The 12,036-nt window shown below is 38.2% G+C and overlaps 1 protein-coding gene across 1 annotated transcript in view; it reads right to left on the minus strand.

The window, feature by feature from the left end:
* LOC114660745 (transketolase-like protein 2) overlaps nt 1–12,036 on the minus strand; it is a 140,638-nt gene that overhangs the window by 28,561 nt on the left and 100,041 nt on the right. The window contains exons 10-12 of the mRNA XM_051933546.1: nt 8,858–8,988; nt 8,255–8,338; nt 8,034–8,130 (exon numbers count right to left, since the gene is read on the minus strand). Of these exons, the coding sequence (XP_051789506.1) occupies nt 8,034–8,130; nt 8,255–8,338; nt 8,858–8,988 (312 nt within the window). The remainder of the gene's footprint in view (nt 1–8,033; nt 8,131–8,254; nt 8,339–8,857; nt 8,989–12,036) is intronic.

Here is a 12,036-nt window from a genome sequence, read left to right on the forward strand (position 1 = left end):
TACGTTATTTTTAAAATGTTTTCTTTTCTTTTTCATAACCTCTTTAACACACTACTTCTCCGCTGCGAAGCGCGGGTATTTTGCTAGTATGTATATATATGTACATATGTATATATATATATATATATATATAATGTAGATGTGTAAATTTGTATATGTATATATATGTATATGTGGATGTGTATATGTATGTATATGTAGATATGTATATATATGTATATATGTTTACATAACCTCTTTAACACACTACTTCTCCGCTGCGAAGCGCGGGTATTTTGCTAGTTAGTTTAAATATTATGCAGTTTAATGATGATAAAGTTGTTTAAAAAGTCACTTTAACGTGTCAGTGGACAGAGATTGTTAACATTAACAGAAAGTGTAGTTGGTTTACAAAAAATATTTACTATTTATTCCTTTTCTAAGACATATTCGGTGCAATACAATTTTTGACAAGCACTTCTGGATATTTTACTAAGTCTAAATGCCTCTTTGTATGGTTGAAAATATGTTGGCAAAATTAGTTTGTTTTTGCAAAATTTGTTCAATAAAAAGGTTCTATATTTTGACTGCATCTGTCATGCAATGTGATACCTTCTCCATTAGTGCCACCCCCTTGAAAACTATCACTTTATGGGGCAATGCAAAACTGTATTAATACTTGTGTGCACATTAAAATATTTTTTTTTGTACAATGTACAATACTCTTGACAGTGGAATAGGTCAGTGGTGGGCAGATTCGGTCCTGGAGGGCCACAGTGGTTGCAGGTTTTTGTTCCAACCCAGTTGCTTAATTAAAAAACAATCCTTGTCAATTATTTAATTGCATGGCTTGCTCGTGGTTTAACTCTGCCATGTCAGGTCATTCTCATATCCTAGATTTGTTTTCCTTTCTAAGGATATCATCCAAATGATTTGAAGTCTAAAACAGATGAGTAATTCTCAGTGCTTCACTTTTTTCTCTTCACTTTCCTTCCAAGTATTTAATTAAACCAAATAGTGTGTGATAAATACACACAGGTGTAAATGAAAACAAGCTAAATGGAGAAATGCTGGTCTCTTTTGTCATTTGCATAGTATTGCTAATTAGGAGCAATTAAAACCCAAGAATACAGCTGTTTAAGACTAAAATAAGCAATAAGGGTTCAAAATCTTAACGAGTGAGACAACTAAAGTGAAGCACAAGTGTTACTTGAGCAATAAGGGCTTCTTATTAAGCAACTGGGTTGGAACAAAAACCTGCAGCCACTGCGGCCCTCCAGGACTACATCTGCCCACCCCTGGATATTCTTAACCAGTAATTGCAGTGGAAAATGTGGTTAACATCCACTCATACATGGGGGAAAAAAATACCGTTGAATACCGTGAAACCGGGATAATTTAGAAAAACACCGTGATATAGAATTTTGGTCATACCGCCCACCCCTAGGCAGGAGTGTAGATCAGAAGAAATAAATGAAGGGGCAGGACATTCAAAAAGCTTCCGATACCAAGAGAAGATCTCATTAATTGGACAGATATTGATGAAAAGAGAATAATGAATAGGAACTTTTAAGAAATGTAGCTCAGGATGAAGAAACAGAAAGGGAAGAGAGCATAAGGGAAAAAATGAAAACACGAGAAAACTGAGGAAAAAAGCATAGGAAAGATGTGAAGGGGAGTTGGGGTTGAAGAATCCTTCTGCCTCTGCTTAACAAAGTGGACTCTGGGACTGTAAGGCCCTGAAACCACTGAAGAAATACAATAGGGGTGAAAGTCAGACGCTAGTCCTAAACAAAAGGGACAAATGCACAATAAAGTTTCATGTGGGACGCAATACGTTGAAGCATGGCGGTAGCCTCCCCAACATACGAGGGTGTACAGAAATGGATTAGAGCATTTCAAGCAAAAAAAGAAGAATTTTAGAATGACTATACTGGAAAAACTAACACATTCCAGTCAAAAGCAAACGAAGATATGCTGTGGAAGAGTTTAACATTCAGTGTGATTGAAGTATCACAAAGATGAAAAGAAACCGGAAAGAAACTGGAAAAAAAATTCAAAGAAAAACTGCCTCAGTGGCATCTGGGGGAATTGATATACAAAAGAAGAAACCACAAGCTCTAATAAGAAGTAACTCCAAACCCTACTCTGGGACTACCTCTGTGCCACCAGGGACTGTCAAAAAGTAGAAAAAGGTAAAAATACAGTGATGCCAAAAAAAAAAAAAGTGTTAGAAATGTGGTCAGCAAGGACCTACTAGAAGGAATTGTGCAGTGAATCAATGGCAGCAAGGTTTTAAATCAGTCTGCTCAAAATAGTCAACAGTTGTACCAAAACTAGAACCAGCAAAATTGGTCCCAGCAGCAACTTGCCTTTGGACCAGTAAAGCCATGGTTTGAGTTCAATCAGGAAACCAAAGGCTGCCCAGTCTCTCCTAACTTTGGAAAGACAGTACAGTAATCCCTCCTCCATCGCGGGGGTTGCGTTCCAGAGCCACCCGCGAAATAAGAAAATCCGCGAAGTAGAAACCATATGTTTATATGGTTATTTTTATTTGTCATGCTTGGGTCACAGATTTGCGCAGAAACACAGGAGGTTGTAGAGAGACAGGAACGTTATTCAAACACTGCAAACAAACATTTGTCTCTTTTTCAAAAGTTTAAACTGTGCTCCATGACAAGACAGAGATGACAGTTCCATCTCACAATTAAAAGAATGCAAACATATCTTCCTCTTCAAAGGAGTGCTTGTCAGGAGCAGATCACGTCACAGAGATAGAGAAAAGCAAACAGATCAATAGGGCTGTTTTTCTTTTAAGTATGTGAAGCACCACGGCACAAAGCTGTTGAAGGCGGCAGCTCACACCCCCTCCGTCAGGAGCAGAGAGAGAGAGAGAGAGAGAGAGAAAAACAAACAAGAAAAAATCAATACGTGCCCTTCGAGCTTTTAAGTATGCGAAGCACTGTGCAGCATGTCGCTTCAGGAAGCAGCTGCACAGAAGGTAGCAACGTGAAGATAATCTTTCAGCATTTTTAGACGAGCGTCCGTATTGTCTAGGTGTGCGAACAGCCCCCCTGCTCAATCCCCCTACGTCAGGATCAGAGAAAGTCAGCGCAAGACAGAGAGAGAGAAAAGTAAGTTGGGTAGCTTCTCAGCCATCTGCCAATAGCGTCCCTTGTATGAAATCAACTGGGCAAACCAACTGAGGAAGCATGTACCAGAAATTAAAAGACCCATTGTCCGCAGAAACCCACGAAGCAGCGAAAAATCCGCGATATATATTTAAATATGCTTACATATAAAATCCGCGATGGAGTGAAGCCGCGAAAGGCGAAGCGCGATATAGAGAGGGATTACTGTAATCATATATAATATAAAAAACATTAATTTTAAAGCTAATAAGAAGGCAGACAAGCAAAAAACAGGTGGAGGTCCACGCGGTCCAGACCTAACCCCTGCAGAAGAGTTGGCTCTCCAGCAAAATGCCCATCGCCCTGTTTCTGAGGGCATTCCAGGGGGAAGCTCCTCCTCAGAACCAATGGCAGGATGCAGTGGTCACTTCATTTCAGGTAAAGAATGGTCATTGCATATATTTGTCCTCCATGTGCGACATAGGTATGTTCCATATAGCCCTCTTTTTTGTTGGGTCAGTTGTAGGGAATGTAATATCCCTTGAACCTGTGTCTGACCAACGAGATATTGACGAAGGTCAAATATTTCATGAAGACACTGTCTGATTATTCATCATCAGGAGGAGAGGTACATTTTCCAAATGTTTGATCTAACTCCACTCTGATCAGTCCCATGTGCCCCAATCACATTTGGAAATCCTGGTAATGATAATGTTAGGCTGATTGAGATTCTTCATGGAACTGTGGGTGTTTTAGCCTGTGTATTACCTACCTGCAATGGCATGAAATGCCTCTTTTATTGTCTGCACACGCAGGTGTCCAGGAAACACTATGAAAAATCAAAGGAAATATTTCAGAGCCAAACAGACTTTACGAATTGCCTGGCAAAATGCACTTTTAGTAAGATTTTCCACATCGCCTACAGTATATAAAAAAAAGTGCCGCTTGTAAAAAACCTCAAAGCAATGCATACTGTGTGTGGTTGTGAGAGCCCGACTTCGCCTAGTTTGACTTCGAATATAAGGTGCTAATAAATCTTTGAGGTACAATATTCCCTCTTGGCTAAAGTGGTATCTTTCAAAAAGAATTTCCTCCGGGAGCAATAAAGGATCTTGCCAATAGCGGAAAACCCTCTCTATATGAAATTCTCTTCTTATAATTTGCGCACCAATATCAATTGGTCACTCATTCATGAACGGTGAAGCCATGACTGGATGGATGACTTCCACGCACCATCACTGATCACGTGTGTAAACTAATCCTTGTTTACGTAGAACAAACCTGCTCCAAGCAGGTTTGCGAATTAGGATGTGTTTCTTGTGTCTGGATTGTCTGCTTGCGTACATGAAGACTAAGTGGATTCATGGCCATCCTGCAAAGAAAAGGAGCGCTCTTGAACCTGTCCACCCGTCTTCATTTCAGGAACTACAGGTAGGACTACCTTTACATTCCCATTCAACGTGCGGATCTCTGGACTATCTATTTTCATCATTACATTTCATCCATTGCCGTTTTTCATGATTTACTGTGTGTGTGTGTGCTTTGTTGTATTTAATGTGAAAATCGGTGTAAGGGAACAGGGGTGGTATCATTTTCTTATTTCATTCGTTTTCATTACATTCTTTATTTGCTGTTTGATTACCGGTTTGCTTTGTTTTTGTCTGTTTGTGTGCTGGTTGGCTGGGTGCGTCCCTGGAATCTCCACCATAAAAATAAATAAATCACCGGTCGACGGTGTGAATCTTGGTGGCACCGGATCGATAAAGCGTCCTTCATTTCTCCTTGCTGCTGACTGACTGTGATAAATCTCCAGCTGTGTTTTCTGTTTACTTAAAAGCCTGTCCTTTTTGGCGGATTGCTTTGTTTATCTCTCCTCCCCCAGAAATGCTATGCTACAGTTGGGGTTGTGTTCTCCTATGATGTTTGTCTATTGTTTAAAATCGATAACTAACTGCATACTGAGCTTGTTTACTTCTGAAAGAGACATGTTTGTTTGAAATGTTTAAATAGAAGTTCCTGTCTCTACAATATCCTGTGTTTCTGTGACAAGCGTGACACCCTGCTTCAGCCGCACTAAGACTAGCATGCCAGCGTCAGCGCTTACCTCTGTGTGCTTGCGTGCAGCCGTTTCAAGTGCAGTTCGCTCAGTGATTTACATCCATGGCCTCCGTTACACTTTGTACATATTGTTCCAGTAGTTCTTTTAAAATAGTTTTTTTTACTGTTCATTAGCAGTGATCAGTGTTGCAGTAATTGTGATGGTCTTTGCATGAAAAAAGTGTTCCATTAAAATTTCAATTTTAATTGTAATGTTTACTTAAAGTGCAGCAAAAAAGTATTTGGCATCCAGGGATGCATTAAACTGCCACATACTTGGGGGTTAAGGGTTAAAGCCCCAAGATGCCGCTGAAACGAGCTGCACCATTTAAGGCTTCTGGCAATGAAAACGCGCTTGCATGAATTACAGTACATATAGCGGTAACATCAGTATTTTACATTCTTGCACTGCAGGAGACATAGCAGTACAGTATACAGGTTTACCTTTATATTCTTTATTTTTAGGTAATGTATTAAGCTGAGTTTGAAATTAAATTAAAGTGTTTTGGGGGCATATTTAGGGTTAAAACTATGAAAATAGGCATTTTTTTTTTTTTACCACATCCAAAATTTGCGGTTTTTCACAATTTGCGGGTGCTCTAGGAACATAACCCCCGCGAATTTTGAGAGTGTACTGTATGTAATTACTTTCAGGCAGAAACCAGTGTTTGCTTCTGCCAGTACAAAATCTTTTATGCCATACTTTGTGGGCTTGTCTGGAATTTATTGTCAGAAAAAAAAAAAAAAAAAAAAAAGGCGTCCCTTTTACTTTATCATAGATTTATGCACACACAAATCACGGCCAGGCTGATAAAACTGTTTATCTGTTGGTTCCACAATGTCAAGCAGGGGCTGAACTTTATACATGGGGTTATAGCCTGGCTCACCCCTTGGGATTTGCTTCTGGTTATCACAGAAGTGAATAAAACTTTGCAGCAGCACATACCTATCATGCGGCATAACCTGTCCAAAGTCACCAGGAGACAAAGCATGTTTGGACCAATGCTCCCTGAAGTTATATCACCAGTTTGGTCCCATCTCTATTTGTAATGCCACAAAGCCCTTCATCTTGTCTTTTGTTATGGGTTTCCACTTTGAATGCGGTGCAAGAGCAGCCCGCGATTCAAAAAATTACTCTGCATACCCGTTTGTCTCATCTGACAGTAGCTGAAAAGCAGCATCAGGAGAGAGCAACCTGAAAGTAGTCCAACAGCTGGTAATCCAACAGCAAGCCATGCTGTTTTGTGAAGTCCGGTAGCCAGTTTGGCTCCCACGGATCAATGTCTGGGTATTCCTCCTACACAAACCTTGCAGTAGGTACATCAGCTGCGCAAATGCGCTAAGCTGGCAGCTGATCAGCTGGGGCGGCATCAGCTGGTGTCCAATCAGCTGGTGGCAGTTCCTCACTCTCTTGCTCGATTCTCCTGATCACCGTCAACAAAATCAGATTCTGAAAAATCAGAGTCCAACTCGGCGATAGTGTGCAAAACATCGTCTGCCGAGTATTTCCTTTTCGGCACTCTATTCGCTCCCTTGTGAGATGTCGAAGCTATCTTGCCTTTGTTTACATTTGTTTATATTTCGTAACTCATGCACATGCAAGGATTAGATGCTGAGTCAAGTAACAATCCTCCGAGCAGAGAGGGAATGCCTGTGACGCAACAGTGAGTTTTGTCTCCATTAACAGCTGATTGTCGCCCCCTACCCCTGGATGTCAACTTTTATCGACATGCACCCTCAACCCATAATGTTGACAAAAGTCGACATCCGCCCTAAAAGAGAATCTAGCAATAGTAGGTAACATTGTAGAGAGGATGATTTGTAATAGCCAATCAGAGTTTACCATGATTGATTTACAAAAATGGTCATCCAAGCAGATGCCAGATATACAGCCTTTATAACCCATGTTTATCCACTTGGTGCTGTACTGGCTAATGTGTTATCTGAAGACTGTCACCACTGGCATTTACTGCACAGATTCAGCATTTGATAAGAGGCAGTTTCCACCCTATTCATCAATGCTAAATACCAAAGCAGACCATCAGAGACATTTTCCATCTACCGACACAGATTCTTGCCTGCTTGGCACAGTTCAACGGGGGCTTACGTCAAGAGTTAGGAACAGCAAGGACAGGAATGCATAGTACTAAATTATAATCCAAAGCAAAAGGTGAAGGAAGATCCTGTACCAGGTATAAAATCCGGAACAAAGGACAAAAACCAAAGAAAAATTGATAAAACAGTGTCAGCAAGCAGCGGCAGACAAAGCACACCATCGCTCACTTCCGGCTTTATTACATTTCATTTTAGTGAAGTAATATTAAGTAGGGAAAGTGTCAATAATGGAGTGTTCAGTTTAAGCTATATTATATATACACACACACGTATATATTATATATATATATATATATATATATATATATATATATATATATATATATATATATATACACATACATACATACATATATACATACATACATACATACATATACATACATACATATACATATACATACATACATACATATACCACACACACACACACACATATATACACACACACACTTAATATTTAGCCACATACTGCAAGTTGTTGGTCTTTTGTAAATAAAGTTGAAAAATGAAAATACACCAATTATGAAGCAACTGAAGAATTGAACAAAACCAGAAATATCCTTCAAAGACAGAAATGTGTGCCACTACATGAGAAGTCAAAAGACTTTCAAGTTCACTATCATAAAAAGCTTGCTGCACAGTTTAAACTTAAGAAAATACTCATTTAAAGATGATGACATAAATGGACTTATTTTAAGTTAAAATTACCTTGCTCACAAAGTTGAGCTGCAGCATCAAGAGCTTCATGCAGGGTGACTCCTGCACCTATTACTGTAACTTTGTCATTGTTGCTTTCGCGGACCACCTATTTAAAAAGGAAAAAAACCAAGCAAGAACACAGAAAATTAGCAATTATTAATAAATCATTTTACAAAAAGGTATGTTATGCAATTCCAGAAAAATATTTGAAATTATACTTCCTCCTCTACCTTAGCTACTCCCACTTCAAATTTTTCATCTGAAGAATATATAACAGAAGTGTCTGGCCGACTGGTACGGATGAAGCAGATGCCCTATAAACAAAGGCATATAAAGAGTGGACTCAGATGTAGCTTCAAGTCATGCTTATATTTGTAACAACTTCAAAAAACAGTATAATATATAATGATCAAAGCTAAAAAGAAAATTTAAATAGCGGTTAAGAGTTTTTCAACTCACAGAGCACTTGGAATCACAAAAAGGCTTAATTAAAAATGTTAAAATATGTGATGGAACATTTAAAAGAAAGATAAAATACACCTTTCATCTACTGTAAATATATACTTTTTAATGCTCTTCATGAACTGTATCACACAAAAATGCTTGTCTTTTAAAAGTGAAATGACTATTGGAGTGGAAAAGTGTCCTCAAATGCACCTTATTGAAGCAACGCAAGTATACAGCTTCTCAAAACTCTTACAAAAAATTCATCATTTGCCTTCTCAAGTATAGTTATACAGACCATTAAAGACAGATCTGCTAATTCAGTTGGTTTTGGTAAATTCATTAGCATTCTTGTTATACTACATTGTTTTTAGTATATATTTTCTTACTTTAGTGTTGGCAGCCAGCTCCACAGCCTTCTCTGTAGACACACCATCACTGGGATAAAAAACAGTACAGGTGGGAATTGCACGGAACATTGCCAGGTCTTCAAGGGCCATTTGTGAAGGACCATCCTCCCCTATAATTTAAAAAAAGGTGGGGAATTGAAGACAAACCCTGATTACAAGTTACTTCAAATGCAGAACTGCACAAAGTTAACACACTGCATGCCTATCCCCACATGCTGAAAAATCCGGCAATGTGAATAGAAAAGCACAAATAAAAACAATTACAGTATTACATTACATGGATCACACCTTGGCAAATTTGTTAAAAGGTGGTGTTTGAGGAAAACCCATGCAATGGATTATGTAAATAAGATTTCTTTAAAGGCTTAAAAGTAAATGAAAGACAGTGGTCTTAAAACAAAAAGGAGAACATGACCACACAACCCATACCTAAAATTTCTACAGTGAACTATGTTGCAAGCCAGTCAGCATCCCTTTTCGTAAAGGCTTGATCTGACATAATGCAAATATGTAAAATTGTTTACCCCACGATCACTCCAAGACCAAAAATCTCCCTTTTGAAAGAAGATAATAATCTGAAGCCAGGCTACCTTTGAAACTAGCAATTTCATGTGTTACACATTTACCAATTCTTTATTCACAGCCACCATTTCCTACTTCATCCTTTCAGTCTGTACTCTTTCCTGTACTGCTGCCACTACCAGTGAGTAATTCTGCCATACCCTCACTTATAAAAAACTATATGTTAGTCCATTTAACTGCTGCTTGATATAATAAGTACATTAAAGTCATGTAACACTTTAAGCATGTGTTCAAGATTTCTGATCTCAAAAAAATTTCCATGCCCGATTTAGAATTGATATTTTTATTTCTTCTTAAATTTATGATTAGAGATGTTTTTGCAGCTCTAGATCAAGGAGGCAATAAATTAAGTGTTTCATAATTTGCAGATATTCTCCTTACAATCAAAACACCTTATAATCACAAATGTACCCAATACTGAACTGCTAGATTTAAAACTAAAGGAGGTCTATATACTGGACAACTTATATTCTAACTATACAAAACTGGTTTACAATTCCTTGATATTTCATTAGGCATTTCAATTGCATTTTGATTAATGTCCCCTAAATTATTACAAAAAAAAAAAAAAAAAAAAAAAAAACACAAATGAAGTCCAAGACTATCAAGATTACATAAAATTGTAAACTTCACCATAATTATTGCTCCAAACATTATTATCTTAGAATTAAAAGCAGTATCTAAACAATTTCATGTTTAGAAGTAATCTGAGCACAAACTTATGAGTGGGAAGTGTCTTTTTCCTGTATATTATCTCAACAGTGTAATAAAAAAAAAAGTCAACAAGGTCATATACTATAATCATATGTGACATCAATAGGATTTGGTCTATACATCAGTTGAAGACATTTGACAGATTTAGAGTGAATATCTTAATTCTATTATCCAGTATAGTTTTCACCGCCTTTACAGAGCTTTTCATTACAGTATATAAAAAACCTATATTTGAAAAACATGCATTTAAAAAAAAACACACAGTAACAGCACCTCAAACCATAATTAATCTTCGCAGAAAAAAACAAACATACATGCAATGCAGTAACAAATTATACAGGATTGATGTGCTAGAAACCAAAGATCCAGCAAATCCACATGATTGCTATAATTTGGATTAAGATTTTACCTTGCACCTGATAGGTATCTCTCTCACACTTGTATACTGTATATATATTTATTTATTTAAATACACAAAAATGTCTAATACAAAAATAGTAACATTTTGACAGTTTTCAATATACAGTTGTGGCCAAAAGTTTTGAGAATGACAAGTATTGGTTTCCCACAAACTTTGCTGCTTCAGGTGTTTCTATATCTTTTTGCCAGATGTTTATATGGTATACTGAAGAATGATTACAAGCATTTCAAGTTTCAAAAGCTTTTATTGACAATTACATTAAGTTTATACAAAGAGTATCTGCAGTGTTAGCCCTTCTTTTTCAAGTCCTCTGCAATACACCCTGGCATGTTGTTAATCAACTTCTGTGCCAAATCCTGAATGATGGCAGCCCATTCTTGCATAATCAATGTTTTGAGTTTGTGGGTTTCTGTTTGTCCACCTGCCTCTTGAGGATTGACCACAAAGTTCTCAATGGGATTATGGTCTGGAGAATTTCCTGGCTGTGGACCCAAAATTTTGATATTTTGTTCCCCAAGCCAAAATGCAAAGAATTATTATTATTATTATTATTAATCACTTTTGCTTTATGGTATGGTGCTCCATCAAGCTGGAAAGGGCATTGTCTGTCAAACTGTTCATGGATGGTTAGAGAAGTTGCTCTCGGAGGATGGTTTGGTACCATTCTTTATTCATGGCTGTGTTCTTAGGCAAAACTGAGTGAGCCCACTCCCTTGGCTGAGAAGCAACATCCCCATCCCAACATGAAAGGTCTCAAGATGCTTTATTGTTGGCATGACACTGTCCAGAGGGAAAAAAGGTGAGCGCTACCATCAGTCCAATCTTTTTTCTGGATTCCCCAATCAATCGGAAAGGGAAATCAGAGAAAATGACTTTACCCCAGTCCTCCGCAGTCAAATCCCTGTACCTTTTGCAGAATATCAGCCTGTCCCAGATGTTTTTCTTGGAGAAGTGGCTTCTTTGCTGCCCTTCTTGACATTAGGTCATCCTCCAAAAGTCTATACCACACCGTGTGTGCAAAGGCACTCACACCTGCCTGCTGCCATTCCTGAGCAAGCTCTGCACTGGTGGTGGACCCGATCCCGCAGCTGAATCAACCTTAGGAGACAGTCTTGGCGCTTGCTGGACTTTCTTGGGTGCCCTGAAGCCTTCTTCACAACAACAATTGAACCTCTCTATTCTCACTCAATCAGCATGACAGAGTGATCTCCAGCCTTGTCCACGTCAACACTCATCTGTGTTAACAAGAGGATAACTGAAATGATGTCAGCAGGTCCTTTTGTGGCAGGGCTGAAACGTAGTGAAAATGCGTTTTTTGGGATTAAGTTCATTTTCATGGCAAAAAGGGACTTTGCAATTAATTGCAATTCATCTGATCACTCTTCGTAACATTCTGGAGTATATGAAAATTGCCATCATAAAAACTGAGGCAGCAAACTGA

Source organism: Erpetoichthys calabaricus, chromosome 11, assembly GCF_900747795.2.
Source record: "Erpetoichthys calabaricus chromosome 11, fErpCal1.3, whole genome shotgun sequence".
Taxonomy (NCBI): Eukaryota; Metazoa; Chordata; class Cladistia; order Polypteriformes; family Polypteridae; genus Erpetoichthys; species Erpetoichthys calabaricus.